Raw genomic sequence first — 17,354 nt, forward strand, 5'->3', positions numbered from 1 at the left:
ATGAAGAATCAGACCTGAAAGGATACATAATAAAAATAATTGCAGAATTTTTGGAGGAAGATCCTGAAGGGACTAGAATTTTTTACATTGGCTGAACAAAAGAAGAGAGGAGTAGTCAAGAATTAGACATGAAATTGGTATTTAAAGATAAAGATGGAAGGTATATAGCGGTAGAAATTACTTGAACGTTTAGCTCCAAATGGTGCTAAAGACATTTTCTTTAAAAATATTACATAACATCTTGAAGAAGTGACCTATGAGCAAATTTTATTGATGGGGGACTTTAACAGAACAATTCAGAACACGATAGATAGATCTGGGAAGAAAAAAAATGATAAAGAAGGGAAATTGCCAGTCTTTTTTTGAATTGGTTAAACAGGAGAGTTTGGAAGATATATGGAGAAAGTTTAATCCTGAAGTACGGGACTATACCTTCTTTTCAGCTAGACATAGCTCTTTCTCTAGAATTGACATGTTGTGGGCTACTAAAGATTTGGGACTTATAACAAAGAAAATAGAGATACTACCTAAAATAGGAGCTGATCATAACCCAATAATGTGGATTACAAAACTGTCGAAAAAGTCAAGAAGATGGAGATTAAATGAAGATTTACTACAAAATAAAGAAATAGTGACATCTCTAGAAAATGAAACCAAAGCTTACTTCTAAGTAAATGTCAGAAAAGATATAGAATTTTAGATGGTATGGGATGCCTACAAGACAGTAATGAGAGGATTACTAATAACATTGAATAATAAAGACAAGAGAGCAAAAGATAAACAGATGTTGGACATTCAAAATGAAATTAAGAAAAAAAGGTGAATTAAGGAAAAGGCCAGGGAAAAAGAAAATTATAAGTGAGATTACAATATTGCAAGCACAAATGAGACATCTGTAAAATAAAGAATTGGACTGGAATTTGAAGAAATTAAAACAGAAATCTTTCGAGGGAGCGAATAAACCTGGAAAATATTTGGCCTGGCAACTGAAGAAAAAGAGAGAAAGTAAAATTATTAATAAAATTGTGGCTGATGGAAGAGAGTTGGTAGATCAAGAAGGAATAAAGAGAGAATTTTTAAAATACTATGCTAAACTATTTAAAGGTGTTAAAGTAAAGAAGGAAAAGATGGAAGCATATTTGCAGAAGATTAAAATAGCATCCTTAACTGATTATATGGAAAAAGTTTTGAATGATCCAATTGAAAAAACAGAAATTGAAGTAGCGATTAATGCAATGAAAATTGGAAAGGCACCTGGACCAGATGGATTTACGGCAAAATTTTTTAAAACATTTAAAGAAGAATTAATACCAAAACTTCAAAAATTAATAAACGTGATAAGAATAAATGGGAAATACATGGAAGGAAGCAGTAATTTCGTTGATTCCAAAGGAAGATAAGAGATGTCACTAATGTAAAGAACTATAGACCAATCTCATTATTAAACAATGATTATAAGATATACACAAGAATCTTAGCAGAACGGCTTAAAACAATATCTAATAAACTTTATAAAGGAAGACCAAGCGGGTTTTCTCCCTAAAAGGCAAATAAGAGACAATATTAGAACTGTTGTAAATATTGTAGAATACTATGAAAGACATCCAGAGAAGGAAGTTGCATTATTCTTTGCGGACGCAGAGAAAGCTTTTGATAATTTGAATTGGGACTTTATGTTTGCAGTAATGGAGAAAATAAAGTTGGGGGAAAACTTTATAAGAATGATAAAAGCAATTTATACTGAACAATGTGCAAGGTTATGTATAAATGCAGATCTTACAGAAGAAATGACAATCAGCAAAGGTACAAGGCAAGGTTTTCCGCTTTCACCATTGTTGTTTATAATGACTCTTGAAATCTTATTGCTGCAAATACAAGATGATGAAGAAATTGAAGGAACGAGAATTAAAGGATTTTCCTATAAAAATAGAGCATTTGCAGATGATATAATGTTTATAAATGAAAATCCTATGCAAGTAACACCTTTGTTGTTAGCCAAAATACAAGATTTTGGAGAATTGGCGGGACTTTATGTTAATAAAGAAAAGTCAAAAATTTTGTGTAAAAATACGCAAGTAAGTAAACAAAAGGAATTGCAGAGATGAACGGGATGTGAAGTTACCCTTAAAATAAAATATTTGGGTGTGGAAATAACAATGAAAAATATTGATCTGCTTAAAAACAATTATGAAAAGTTATGGCGTAAAATGGACGAAGATATGATAAAATGGAACAAGTGTAATTTGTCATTGCTTGGTAGAATAGCTGCAATTAAGATGAACATTTTGCCGAGAATAATGTATTTATTTCAAACTATTCCAATTGTGAAAGACAGTAAACAATTTAATAAATGGCAAAGAAAGATTTCAGAATTTGTAAGGGCCGGGAAAAAACCAAGGATTAAAATGAAAGTTTTAACAGATGCTAAAGAAAGAGGAGGATTTCAACTATCAGATTTAAGAATATATAATGAAGGAGTTTGTCTAGTGTGGATAAAAGATTGGGTGACGCTGTTGAATAAAAAACATTTAACGTTGGAAGGTCATGGAAATAAATTCGGCTGGCACGCTTATATGTACTATGGAAAGAAAAAGTTGGATGGTTTTTTTCCTCACCATTATATAAGAAATAATCTACTAAATATTTGGATGAAATACAAGAAATATGGCGATGAGAGAAAACCACTATGGATAGTGCCAGCAGAAGTAATAAGAATAACAGCTGAGACAGGAGAGGATAAAGGGATGTCATATAATCAATTACTAAAAATACAAAGCGGTAAAATAGAATTGAAAACTGCTGAAGAGTTGAATAATAAATATGATTGCTTTCAAATGCAACAAAATGAAAAGTTTGGTGGAAAGCGATGTTAAAACTGAAGGAATAAGACGAGAACAAACAAATGGAAAAAGTTCTGCTTGGAGATAATGAAAAATTAATTTTGAAAATCTATGTTACTTTTAAAATGGTCTACGGAAGATGAAGTAGTAAAATCTCAAATGATTAAGAGGGCAATTAATGTAAATAAAGAAATACAGATGGACACATGGGAATATTTGTGGAAGAACTCTATGAAACTCTCAGCATGTGATAGTATTAAAGAAAATTGTTTTAAGATTATGTACAGATGGTATATGACTCCTAAAAAGTTGGCAAAGATGAATAAGATGCCAGATAGATGTTGGAAATGTAATAACATGAAGGTTCTTTCTACCATATGTGGTGGACTTGTGAAAGAGCGAAAAAGTATTGGCAAATGATTCAACAAGAGATTTCTAAGATCTTGGGATATGAATTTAACAAAGTTGCAGAGACTTTTCTGTTGGGATTACAAATGGAAAAATTTCCAAAAGAAGATAGAACTTTAATCTGGTACTTGCTCTCAGCTGCTAGGACACTGTATGCACAGTTGTGGAAACAAGAAAAAATACCAGAGAAATGGGATTGGATTGTAAAAGTTATGAAATTGAATGAAATGGACAAGTTAACAAGAAACCTTAAGAGACTATGATTTAGAAGTATTTAAGATGGAGTGGAAAAAGTTCAGAAGATACGTAGAAAAAGAGTGGAAAATAAAAGGATATTGGACAATTTTTGATAATGACTAAGTATAAGAGGGAGGAGGATATTAATTTTGGTTCTTATTAATTAAGGGTACCTTTAATATTAAGCTTTTAAGTATATAACACCAGCGGGGGGAGGGGTGGGTAGAAAGTAATATATGGGATAGATTTTTTAAAAAGTAATTATTAATGATGTAAGAAATTGAAATTTATTACCATATGTTACTAATAAAATTGTTTGAAGCAAAAACAGCTGATGTTTATTCTATGTGACTCTTATATTAAGCCAGTTTGGTCACCCCTGCCTGTTCCGACAGATCAGCTGTTTGTGGCAGAAAAAAAGAAACAGCATTTCAGGAGTAGCTCCTCCTTCCCTGACACAAAGCGCAAATGAGAAGCCAGCGCCAAGCGCCCCCAACCTGACTGGGAAAGATTTGTCCTCCAAAGGGCACTCCAGAAACACCGGCAGGGCCTTCTCTTTCGTGGCCCCCCAAGCAGAAGGAGGAATCCAATTGCAGCCTCTTCTGCAAATGCAAAACACCTTTGGGCAGAGAGAAGCGGGGAAAGCAGAAGGGAGGGCTGTGCAAAGAGGGAGGGGCACCCTGGGGTGGGCTGACTCTGCCCCACACAGGGGAAGGCCAGCAAGGCCCAAATCCTAGAGGGGCCGCCAGGAAAGCGAGGTGGGGAACTTCCTTCCTGTTCGGAGTCCACACGTGAGGAATCAGCCTTTACGGTTCCCACGCTTGCAAGGTAGCATTGGGGTGCTGCTTCCTGGGTGAGTCAAGGGGGATCCCGGGGCAGGGAGAGGAGGTAAGGCTAGGAAATCTGGGGTGGGTGGAAGGAAAATGAAAGCGGGGGAGGGGGGGGTGGATCAGAGGCAGACCCCGATCCAGGAGAAGGAGAGAGAGTCGCCCCACCGAAGAGCCTCGGGGAGCTTCCCCTTTGGGCGCTTCTCCTTTTCTGTTCCTCCTATTTGTACCTGGCTTGGGAGGGATGTTTGAGATCCATCCCTGCATTGCGGGGGAGGGGGGGGGCTTGCTAGTGATTTAGATGCGGAGGCGGGAGGGAAGGAAGACCCGAGAGCTTAGGGGGGATCCTTGTGGGGGGGGGGAGTGTCCAGAAAAGATAGGGAGAAGAGGTGGCTGATATTTTAATGCAGTGGTCCCCAACCATTGGTCCGTGTTAGCTACCGGGCTGTGAGTTGTGTAATTATTTCATCGTATATTTCAATGTAGTAATAATAATAACGATAAGAAGACTTTGGATTTATATCCTGCCCTCCACTCCAAATTTCAGTCTCAGAGCAGCTCGCAATCTCCTTCACCTTCCTCCCCCACAACAGACACCCTGTGAGGTGGGTGGGGCTGAGAGAGCTCTCCCAGAAACTTCCCTTTCAAGGATAGCTCTGCAAGAGCTAGAGCTGACCCAAGGCCATTCCAGCAGCTGCAAGTGGGGGAGTGGGGAATCAAACCCAGTTCTCCTAGATTAGAGTTAGCACACTTAACCAAACACTTTAGAAATAAAGTGCACAATTGTATCATCCCAAAACCATTGCCCCGACCCCTGGTCCATGGAAAAATTGTCTTCCACAAAACTGGTCTCTAGTGCAAATAATGTTGGGGACTACTGTTTTAACGCACCCATGTAGATCTACGGAGTGTCCTTGTTTTGAATGCTGTGTACAGTTCTGGTCACTAGATCTCAAAAAAGATACCACAGAGCTGGAAAAAAGGATAGAAACCAGGATGTCAAGGGGGCCTGGAGCACCTTCCCTAGGAGGAAAAGCTGGAGAATCTGGGACTTTTCCGTTTGAAAAAGAGTCATCTAAGGGGGGGGGGCACATGATAGAGCAGGGGTGGCCAAACTGGTTCAAGAAGCACATGTAGCTCTTTCGCAACTGGTTCAAGAAGCACATGTAGCTCTTTCATGTGGCTCTTGAAGCCCCCACCATCCCATCAGCCAGCTTGGAGAAGACATTTCTCTCTTTAAATCACTTCTCCAAACCAGCTGGCAGCTTAGAGAATGCATTTACAGTTAAAGTTGCTTTCTTTCCACCTCTTCTTCCCCATCTCCCTTCTTTCCTTCCTGCTCTCAAATATCTGTCATTTATTCTGTGGCTCTTACATTAAACATGTTTGGCCACACTTGTGATAGAGGTTTATAAAATTATGCATAGGGTGGGGAGAGGTGACAAAGAGAAACATTTCTCCCTGTTTGGAAAAACTAGAACTCGAGGGAATCCAGTGAAGCTGATGGGCAGTAAGTTTAGGGTTGCCAGTCCCCAGGTGGGGTCAGGGGTTTGGAGGCCTTCCCCCTGCTTCAGGTTCATCAGAAAGCAGGGGGCGGGGATGTCTGCTGGGCTCTTCATTATTTCCTATGGAGACCAATTCCCAGAGGGTATAGTAGAGAACTGATCCACGGGTTTCTGGGGGGCTGTTTTTTTGAGGTAGAGGCACCAAATTTTCAGCATAGTATCCGGTGCCTCTCCTCAAAACACCCTCCCAAGTTTCAAAAGGATTGGACCAGGGGGTCCAATTCTGTGAGCCCAAAAAGAAGGTGCCCCTATCCTTCATTATTTCCAAAGGAGAGAAGGCATTTAAAAGGTGTGTGGTCCCTTTAACTGTAAGGGCCAGAACTCCCTTTGGAGGTCAGTTATGCTTGCCACAACCTTGCTCCTGGCTCCACCCCAAAGTCCCCAGATATTTCTTGAATTGGACTTGGCAACCCTAAGTAGGTTCAGGATGGACAAAAGGAAGTACCACTTGACATAAAGAATGATTCAAATGTGACATGTAGTGATGAAACAGGTAGAAACAGCTTTAAAAGTGGTTTTACCTGATGGAAAAGGGATTTATGGAGGATAAGTCTATCAATGGCTACCAGCCATGGGGACTAGAGAGAACCTCCACTTTCAGGGGCACTAATCCTTTGAATCCCAGAGGCAGGAGGTCACATCAGGGGAAGGCCTTGACCTCTCTGCCATTTTGTTACCCCTCCAGAGGAACTGGTTGGTCACTGTGTGAGATGGGTTGCTGGACTAAGATGGACTGCTGGTCTAATCCAGCAGGGCTCTTCTGATGTTCTAATGAAGGCCTCGGCTTCTATGCCCTGTTGTTGGTTGTGCAGAGGAACTGGTTTGCCACTGTGTGAGACGGGATGGTGGATTTGATGGACGGCTGATCTGATCCAGCTGGGCTCTTCTGGTGCTCTTACGACATAGACGGGAAAGGAACCTTTTCACTGCTTTAGACTGAGGAAGGGCTGATGGGAGCAGCATTAGGGGCTGGAAGGTTGGGGAGAGGATAGCCCCCCACTCCTTCTGCCTCCTCTGCTTCTGGCAGGCCTTTCCTCCCTTCCTCCTCTGGCTCCCATGAAATATAGCTGTGTCCTTTGCAGTTTGGGAAACTGAGGAGGGAGAGACCCCTGCAGCCCTCTTTGTCCTTCTCCCAACAAAAATCTTGGTTCTCTGCTCTGACCTGGATAGCCAAGGGAAGCTGAGTCTTATCAGATCTCGGAAGCTCAGCGGGGTTAGTACTTGGATGGGAGACTTCTTTGAAATACCAAGTCGGGAGGTCAGGGGCAGGCTTTATTCAGCCTCTCTCTGAATATCCTCCAGGTCCCCAGTAGGGGTCAGTCACCAGGAGTCAACATGACTTGCAGGTGCAGACATATACATACAATGTAAAAATACAAAGCAGGAAGAGTTGTGGGCCTCTGAGTTGTGGGCTTCTTTTCTGCACCGTAGGATGTGTGAAGGGTGGGTGATCTCTTCAGGCTCCCCCAGATGATGAACCAGAGTTGCAAGAGCCAATTTGGTGTAGTGGTTAAGTGCACGGACTCTTATCTGGGAGAACTGGGTTTGATTCCCCACTCCTCCACTTGCACCTGCTGGAATGGCCTTGGGTCAGCCATAGCTCTCGTAGGAGTTGTCCTTGAAAGGGCAGCTTCTGGGAGAGCTCTCTCAGTCCCACCCACCTCACAGGGTGTCTGTTGGGTGAGAGGAAGATAAAGGAGATTGTAAGCCGCTCTGAGACTGATTCAGAGAAATGGGTGCGGTATAAATCTGCGGTCTTCTTTTTTCTTCTTCCTGGGTCAGCAGTGCTGGATGGAAGAAGAGAGACGAGGCCCTCATCCGGCTTGCCTTGAAGACATCAGTCTCTGACCTGATTCCTCCAACCAGAGATAGTGGGCCCAACCTTTCTCCTTGCATTGCTAGCTTTTTATATACAGGGTGTTTTCCATGATGTAAATCAGGGGTGGAATTCTAGCGGAAGCCCCTTTGCATATTAGGCCACACACTCCTGATGTAGCCAATCCTCCAAGAGCTTACAAGACTCTTTTTTGTAAGCTCTTGAAGGACTGACTGCATCAGAGGTGTGTGTCCTAATATGCAAAGTAGCTCCTGCTAGAATTCCACCCCTGAAGTAAATAAACATTTGTTATTACTGAATTCAGGGCTGCAATCTCCCACCTGCCCCCTTTGAGTCATGCAGTTCAATTCTAGTTCTTCAAAGCCTTCTTGTCCCATGCCCTCTCCTTAATGTGTGGGGCAGATCTGAGGATTTGGGCATCCCTCAGAGGGGAGGAGAGAGTGCAGTGGCTCCTGGCAGGGTTGGAGATTGAGTGCCCAGGGATGGATTTGCTAAGGCTGGGAGGACATCTGGCCAGAAGGGGAGGGGCTGGATGGTCAAGGAACGTGCAGCCTCCCCCTTCCCCATAAAAACTGACTGGGGGGGGGGGAGGAGGGATGTTAGGTCAATCCATCCTGACCCTTACTGAATAAATTCCATAGGTCCAGAGGAGTTTGCCATGTTAGTCTGTTGCTGCAAAATAGTAACGAGTCCAGTAGCACCTTTAAGACTAACACATTTTATAGCAGCATAAACGCTGCTCTTCGAGAAACACTGCTCTCTTCCTCAGAAGCATGGAGGGTCTGTAGAAACTAGCCAGGTGGTAAGGGAAGGGGGCAGTGGATGCAGGAAGTGAGTGCCATGTGAACTGCTTTGTCTACTAAAGGGAGCTGTTTCTCGAAAGCTTATGCTAATATAAAACTTGTTAGTCTTAAAAGTGCTACTAGACTCTTTACCATTTCGGATAAATTCCGGGATCCTGAATTGTGTCCCAACACCAATCTGGTGACAGGGTCACTTCAAAGGACTGGAATAGAACATGTGTGCGTAGCAAAAAGGGTTAGAATCACAGAATCATAAAGTTGGAAGGGACCTCCAGGGTCATCTAGTCCAACCCCCAGCCCACTCACAAATACCTCCCCCTAAATTCACAGGATCTTCATCGCTGTCAGATGGCCATCTAGCCTCTGTTTAAAAACCTCCAAGGAAGGAGAGCCCATCACCTCCCGAGGAAGCCTGTTCCACTGAGGAACCGCTCTAATGGTCAGGAAGTTCTTCTTAATGTTGAGCTGAAAATTCTTCTGATTTAATTTCAGCCCATTGGTTCTGGTCTGAGCTGGGGCTACAAAAAACAATTCTGCACCATCCTCAATATGACAGCCCTTCAAGTACTTTCTTTCTTTCACTCCCAGGCAGTGGCGGGAAGTCACCTTTGATGCCTCCTCCCCGGTCTTCTCTGTGGTGAAGGAAAAGAGCTGCCATGAAGCCTTCTCAGGTAATGGGCCAGAATTTCACTTTTCAGGTAATCGGGGAGAGTAATCAGGCTCCTTTTCCCTGGGTCCAGGTCACACTCTATCTTGGAGATGGGAGAATAAAGCAGTCCTGGTTACCAACCTGCGGGTGGGATTGGGAATTCTTCTGGAATCACAGTTGATCTCCCAGATTTAGAGATCAGGGCATGCTCTATGGCTTGACATCTCTGCTCAATTTCCTTCCCTAACTACACCCTCCCCATGTAGATAGATTCAGGTGGGCAGCCGTGTTGGTCTGAAGCAGTAGAACAAAGCAGGAGTCAAGTGCACCTTTAAGACCAATGAAGTTTTATTCAGAATGTATGCTTTTGTGTGTTAGAAGCACACTTCCATCCTATTGTCCGATGAAGTGTGCTTCTAGCACACGAAAGCTTACATTCTGAATAAAACTTTGTTGGTCTTTAAAGGTGAACTTGACTCCTTCTTTGTCCTACACCCTCCCCAGTACCTCTCCAAATCTCTGGAGGTGTTCCAAGCTGCATTGGGCAATTCTTGTGGAAAGTCCAGAACTGACTGTGGAATGAAGTCTTTTTCCAGTGGCCCAAATGACACATCTGTCATCCCATAAAACCTTAATTCTTAGCTGTAAACCTTAGTTCTTCATCTGATAAAACCTTACTTCTGAGTTGTAAACTCTCAAGAGTTCTAAACTTAAGGCAAAAACCCCTTTGTGGTCAGAAATTCAGGTTCTGTAGGATCTGGCAGCTAATATTGGGAAACGATCCTGCTGGATGATTTCCCCCCCTGCCCCCCAGGAACTGGAATCCAGGTGTTTCCTAGCTCAGAAGTGTTCCTTCAGTGGGAGTCAAAATGGCCAAGGACCTTGGATATAACTCTGTCTTCAATATTCCTGGATGCTCAAATAACAACACTTTGTAGAATGTACTAGATTAGGGGTGTCAAACATGCAGCCTGGGGGCCAAATCAGGCCCCTGGAAGACTCCTATCAGACCCCCGAGCAACTGCCAGTCATCTGCTCCTTTCTCCCTCTCTTTCTTCCTTCTGCATAATAGCTTGCTTTGCCAGGTTTGCTCAACTGCACAGAATCTACAGAGTAAAACTTCTATTTTCTCCATTGGCTGAGGCTCCTCCTTTGGGGAGGAAGGGGGGGAGGCAGAGCTTGCTTTGCCAGGCTCTCTCAATTGCACAGCAGAGTGACTGAGCCAAGCTTCTCTTCCTTCAATTGGCTGTGGCTCCTCCCCCTCCTCATCCCCTGGGAAGAGAGGGAAAGAGCCAGAGCTTCCTTTGGCCAGTTCCTTGGTTTACATGGGTGAGATACATAGAAAGCATCTTTAAAACCAACAAGTGCTAATGTTTTAAGGTTTTTTTTTTAAAAAAAAAATTGTGTTTGTCTGTGTCCTTTATAAAATTTATATCTCTGCTACCTAATCTTAAATAGGTACATACATGGCCCAGTCCAACAAGGTCTCATTTATGTAAGATCTGGCCTCATAACAAATGAGTTTAACACCCCTGTATTAGATGTTTTCTGGTCTATACTGCCGATACAAACAAAAAAATAGGGGAAAAGGAAGGTCTGGTCAGGCTTGCAACAATCTAAGTGAAGTGCCTGCCCTGCATGACATCCAGTCAGGGCAAGTATTAGAATAGGGAGAGAAGGAGCGTTTTTCCCCTACTATGATTTGTTTCTTCTGTTCACTTTTTAAAAATGCCTTTAAATAGTTGTAAACTTTAAATAAATGTTGTTTGTTTAAAGTGGAGTCCCTCTATACCATCTAGTTCCCCCCAACTGCTTGGAAGTGGCACAGGGGTTGGTTGCCAACTCTCCATGGGATCCCCAAAGTTCCATGGGAAGCCCTGAGCAGGGTTCCTAGTGAGTCCAGAGGGGGGTTAGGAGGCTATCCCGCCTAACCAGAGCTCAGACAGGGACAGTAATGGCAGCGAATACGCTGAGGCAGCAAAGTGGAACAGCCCTTTCAGGTCGGTATACCAGGAAGGCCAGGGCCAGCTAGCAGACGCAGGACCGGTCCGCCACAGTCTCCACCAATCTGCTCCTCTCTGCCTGGAGGCAGCTCCTCAGATTAACTCCTGCCTTCACCAGGAGGCCATTGACCAGCCTTGCCCTCCTACTAGCAGTCCAAGTGGGGAGGACATTCAAAACTTCTGTGACTCTTTCACAGGGGTGGAATTCTAGCAGGAGCTCCTTTGCATATTAGGCCACACACCCCTGATGTAGCCAATCCTCCAAGAGCTTACAAAAAAGAGCCTTGTGAGCTCTTGGAGGATTGGCTACATTAGGGGTGTGTGGCCAAATATGCAAAGAAGCTCCTGCTAGAATTCCACCCCTGCTCTATCAGCACCTGAGAGGGCAAGCCTACCAGCCCAGTATCAGTGTATGTTGGCATGACCCAGAGGGCAAGCATGCGGTTTCCTTCTTGTTGGGGACAGGTGGAAGCCAGAGCAGAGAGGAGGCTGGTAGTGCCCTGTGAGTGCCAGCCACCCTTCTGTTCCTGGAATGAGCCCAAGGAGAGCTGGGAAAGGAAAGCCTCAGAGCTCTTATTGCCCTCTTGGCTGCTGCTGTTCAGAAATTATTTTAATACCCATGTTGTTTTTCCTCATGGATCAATGATGAAAAGAACTACATTCTTCTTCCAGAACCCAGTGTCCTTTGAAGAAGTTGCTGTGCATTTTACCGAGGAGGAGTGGTTCCTGCTGAGTCCAGTTCAGCGAGTTTTGTACAAGGAAGTTATGCTGGAGAATTTTGGGAATGTGGCCTCTCTAGGTAAGGCTCTTTTTTCTATGCTGCGAGGTGTGACTCTTGGAGAGCCAGATTTGTGTAGTGGTTAAATGTGCAGACTCTTATCTGGGAGAACCAGGTTTGATTCCCCTCTCCTCCACTTGCAGCTGCTGGAATGGTCTTGAGTCAGCCATAGCTCTTGTAGGAGTTGTTCTTGAAAGGGCAGTTTCTGGGAGAGGTCTCTCAGCCCCACCCACCTCACAGGATGTCTGTTGTGGAGGAAGAAGATAAAGGACATTGTGAGCCACTCTGAGATTCAGAGTGAAGGGTGGGATATAAATCCAATAATCTTCTATGTTCATGGTAATGAATTCCATGTTGAGGAGGATCATGGTTGGATCCTCTTACTAAGATCTGTCATGTTGCCTACAGCTCTGACCAGGGTCCAAGATTCTCCTTACATAGAGGGGATTTGAAAGAGAGACATTTTTCTCACTCTCCCCTGAAACCTCAGTTAAGAGTTTGTCACTTGCTTGACCTCCTTGTCTCTTCTTGATCTGTTAAGCTTTACTTAAGATATTTCTTTTATTTTGGTCTATTCTTTGTACTCTTGTTTGGTTATGGATTGTTCATGTTTACGTCACTGTGTGCAGTGTGCTCTCTGACTTTTTTATTTTAATATACCCATATTCATAGGAAGATATTTCATAATTGCATCTAGTATATTAAATCATTGTTAGGCTTGTATTTATGTGACTCAAGCGGCAGCTATTTGTTTGTATAATTTGTTTAATTCTTATACCATTTACTGATGTACTTTTAAAAAATTAATTAAAATAAATTAACCCCCCCCCCCCCCCCAAAAAAGAGAGTTTTGTCTTCTGTGACAGAATCGGCAGAAAAGACTGCCCCCTTTTGGCTGTCAGGAGTTTTATCCTTTCTCCTACAAAGAAAAAAAAAAGCAGCTCTTTACAGTTGCCTATTGTGTCTGGAACGATATAGAGTCCAGCTAGCTTGGAATTGCTGAATGGATGTGCACAGAGAAGAATTACAATCTTGTCTTTTTCTTCCCTGATAAAAGAACCTGTGACTGAAATACCTGACTTAGTATCGTGGCTGGAAGGAGAAGACAAAATCGATGGTGAGAAGTGATTTTAACTACCCACACCTTGATTGAGTCAATATGTGTTCGTCAGGAGAAAGAGGCTGGGTTTCTAGATATTCTCAGTGACTGTGCCATGGAGGAGATGGTCACAAAACTTAGAAGGGGGCAGGTGATCCTGGACTTGGTCCTAAGTACTGCTCAAGACCTGGTAAGAGATGGAAACGTGATAGCACCAGTTGGGAACGATGGCCCTAATGCTAGCATTTATGTAAATAGGGAGTTGCCCCAAAAGACCAACATGACCACATTTAACTTTAGAAGGAATAACTTCTCTCAAATGAGGGGGCTTTTGAAGAAGAAACTGAAAGGAAAGGTAAGGAGGGTCAAATACCTTCAGGAAGTTTGGAGACTACTTAAAACAACAGTCATGGAAGCTCAGATAAAATATATACCACAGGCTAGGAAAGGTACAAATCGGTATAAAAAGGACCTTCTTGGTTAAAGAGTATAAGTAATAAAAGGATTCTTTTAAGTGGTAGAAGGGGAGTCCAAGTGAGGTAAATAAAATGGAACACATGCTTTGGCAAATAAAATGTAAGCAGGTAATGATGATATATGATGCATCCTCATTTGGAATATTGTATACAGTTCTGGTTACCGCACCTCAAAAAGGGTATTATAGCATGTGGAAATGATTAAGGGGATGGAACACTTTCTCTTTGAATAAAGGTTAAAGAGCTTATGGCTCTTTACCCTGGAGAAAGGATATTTGAGGGGTGACAAGAGGTTTCCAACATTATGCATGGGATAGAGAAAGAAATACTTTCCTCCTTTTCTCGCAGTACAGTAACTCATGGGCACTCACTTCAATTAATGAGCAGTAGGTTAGGAACAGATGAAAGGAAGTACTTCTTCACCCAAAGAGTAATTAACCCGTGGAATTCACTGCTGCAGGAAATGGTGACACTACAAGCATAGCTTCAAGAGGAGAACTGGATAAATATGGAGCAGAGGGCCATCAGTGGCACTAGGGAAAACTATGCCAGGGGCAGTGAGGCTCTGTATTCTTGGTGCTTGGGGGCAACAGTGGGAGGGCTTAGAACAGGGGTGTCAAACATGCAGCCCAGGGGCCAATTCAGGCCCCCAGAAGGTTGCTATCAGGCCCCCAAGCAACTGGCTGTCATCTGCTTCTTTCTCCCTATCCCTTGCTTCCTTGTACATAACAGCTGACTTTGCAAGGCTTTCTCAATCGCACAGGAACTACAGAGCAAAACCTCTATTTTCTCCATTGGCTGTGTCTTCTCCCTTGGGGAGGAAGGGGGGAAGGCAGAGCTTGTATTTCCAGGCACCCTCAATCACACAGCAGAGCTACTGAGCCAGGCCTCTCTCCCTTCTATTAGCTGATGCTCCTCTTTCCCCCGCCCGGTCCCCTGGGGAAGGAAGGAAAGAGCCAGAGCTTCCTTTGCCCAGTTCTCTGGATCCCACGGGAGAAATACAAAGAAAGCACCTTTAAGACCAACAAGTGCTAATGTTTTAGGCATGCTTTAAGTTTTTTTTTTAAATTACTTGTTTGTCCGTGTCCTTTATAAAGTTTATATTTCTGCTACCTAATCTTAAATAGGTACACACATGGCTCAGCCCAACATGGCCCAGCCCAACAGGGTCTCATCAGATCCGGCCCTCATAACAAATGTGTTCGACACCCTTGGCTTAGAATAATTGAATCATGGAAGGGGCCCTGCAGGCCATCTTGACCAATGCCCTGCTCAATGCAGGATCAGCCTAAGGCAGGGGGTAGGGAACATTGGCTCTCCAGATGTTTTTTTGCCCACAACTCCCATCAGCCCCAGCCATTGGCCATGCTGGCTGGGGCTGATCGGAGTTGTAGGCAAAAAACATCTGGAGAGCCAATGTTCCCTACCCCTGGCCTAAGGCATCCCTGACAGATGTTTGTCTAGCCACTACCAGAGGGGGAGTTCACCAACTCCTTAGGTAATCGATTTCGCTGCTGAAGAACTCTTACCGTAAAAAAGGTTTTCCTAGTATCCATCCAGTACCTTCTTCCCACCTTTAATTTAAACTCATTATTGCAAATCCTCTCTTCTGCGCCATCAGGAACAGCTCCCTGCACTCCTCTAGGACAGGGATCTCTAACCCCCGGTCCGTGGCCTGTTAGCAACCGGGCTGTGAGTTGTGTAATTATTTAATTATATATTACAATGTAGTAATAATAATAATCAGAAGACGACATTGGGTTTATATCCTGCCCTCCACTGAATTTCAGAGTCTCTGACTGGCTCACAGTCTCCTTTACCTTCCTCCCCAACAACAGAGACACCTTGTGAGGTGGGTGGGGCTGAGAGAGCTCTCACAGAAGCTGCCCTTTCAAGGACAACTCCTAGGAGAACTACAGCTGACCCAAGACCATTCCAGCAGCTGCAAGTGGAGGAGTGGGGAACCAAACCCAGTTCTCTCGGATAAGAGTCTGCATGTTTAACCACCACACTAAACTAATAGAAATAGAGTTCACAATTGTATCATTCCATAACCAACACACACACACACCGCTCTGTGGAAAAATTGTCTTCCGCGAAACTGGTTCCTGGTGCCAGAAAGGTTGGGGACTGCTGCTCTAGGAGATAGCCTTCAAATATTTCAAGAGAGCCATCATGTCCCCCTCAGCCTCCTCTTCTTCAGACTGAAGTCCCTGAGCCTTTCCTCCTAGGGCTAGATCTCTAGGCCCCTGATCATCTTCATTGCCTTCCTTTGCACCTGCTCCAGGGGGAGTGGGGATACATACAAGATAACCTGCATATGGGGTGGTGGTGACAGGGCAACATGGGAATTATCAATCAAGTTGGAAAGGCATCTGGATTGACCTAGAGCTGAGCAGATGACTTATAAACTCAGAATGACCAACTGGCCCCCAAGGTGATACAGGATTGTACCTGATGACAGTATAGGATTGAGAGAGCCAGTTTGGTGTAGTGGTGAAGTGTGCAGACTCTTATCTGGGAGAACCAGGTTTGATTCCCCACTCCTCCACTGGCACCTGCTGGAATGGCCTTGGGTCAGCCATAGCTCTTGCAGAGGATGTCCTTGAAACGGCAGCTTCTGGGAAAGCTCTCTCAGCCCCACCCATCTCACAGGGTGTCTGTAGTAGGGGAAGAAAATAAAGGAGATTGTCAGCCACTCTGAGATTTGGAGTGGCGGGCAGGATATAAATCCAATATCTTCATCTTTTTCTTCTTTCTGCCAGTTGTGCATCTCACAGTGGATTGGGCGTGAAGTAATTTTCAAGGCTGGCTTCTCTTTTTGCATGTACATGTGATCCTTTTGTTTTTTAGGTATCAGAGCTGAATCCTTCAGGTGGACCCCTCTACCTTTATTGTTCTGCAAGGGTAGTTATGATATGTGTCATTTACTCACCTTGTGGACAGTGTTCCCTCTAAGCTGAGTTAGTTTGAGCTAGCTCACAGTTTTTTAGTCTTTGGCTCACACATTTTTGTCTTAGCTCAGGAAGGATGGCCCTAGAGCAGGGGTGTCAGACATGCAGCCCGCAGGCCAAACTCCCCCCCCCCCCCCCAGGGCTTCAATCAGGCCCACAGGGCTCTCTTCTCCCCCTCCCCCCTCCTGTTCTCACCCTGCCCTCTCTTTGCAGAGGCTAAAGCAGGAGCGAAGTTGCAAAGAAAATGCGGAATGGATTTCCCATTCTGGCCCATTGGCAGAGCAGACCGGAATGAGAAATCTACTCCACGTTTTCCTTGCAACTTTGTTTCAATGGAGAGGTTTAAATTTCCAGTGTTCCTGTGGCCAGATGAAGCTTCCTGGAGTTGGGTGCTTGCATATCAAGCTTCCATGCTCTGAGTCAGCTTTGTCTCTTTTCAGTGGAGTGAGAACTAGTGCCTAGTCAGTACTCTAACTCTGGGAACCCAGAGCCAAAGGGGATATTACACAGAGAGCCATTGCTAATCTGTGTAGACCGGGGAGGCAGGGGTAAGTTTGCAATGCCTTGCCATTTCATGTTTTCTGAGGCTGAGAGCATTTTTTTTACTTTTCTGCTGCGTAATCCTTGTGCTTTTCCTTGATGTTTTACTTTTAAGATTCCATTGTAAAATCCCACTATTCCCCTTCCTTTCCATTTTAAACAAATTATTGCAAGAGTTTTAAGCATGTTTGTATTCTAAGTTAAAAATAATATTTTTTAATTGTGTTTGCCTGTGTCTCTTCCTTTTCATTTGCAGGTTGTGTCAGGGAAAGAGTAACTTTCCCAGGGAAATGCTATTTCTCTTTTTCTGCCGCTAACAACTGAATTGTTTTTACAGC

The 17,354-nt window shown here is 43.7% G+C and overlaps 2 protein-coding genes across 2 annotated transcripts in view; one reads left to right on the top strand and one right to left on the bottom strand.

Moving 5' to 3' along the window:
* LOC132571225 (zinc finger protein 709-like) overlaps positions 1-17,354 on the bottom strand; it is a 1,224,940-nt gene that overhangs the window by 676,526 nt on the left and 531,060 nt on the right. The gene's annotated exons all lie outside the window — the stretch shown is intronic.
* LOC132570992 (zinc finger protein 546-like) overlaps positions 1-17,354 on the top strand; it is a 39,124-nt gene that overhangs the window by 20,354 nt on the left and 1,416 nt on the right. The window contains exon 6 of the mRNA XM_060237627.1: positions 11,842-11,968. Within this exon, the coding sequence (XP_060093610.1) occupies positions 11,842-11,968 (127 nt within the window). The remainder of the gene's footprint in view (positions 1-11,841; positions 11,969-17,354) is intronic.

This window comes from Heteronotia binoei, chromosome 5 (genome assembly GCF_032191835.1).
Source record: "Heteronotia binoei isolate CCM8104 ecotype False Entrance Well chromosome 5, APGP_CSIRO_Hbin_v1, whole genome shotgun sequence".
NCBI lineage: Eukaryota > Metazoa > Chordata > Lepidosauria > Squamata > Gekkonidae > Heteronotia > Heteronotia binoei.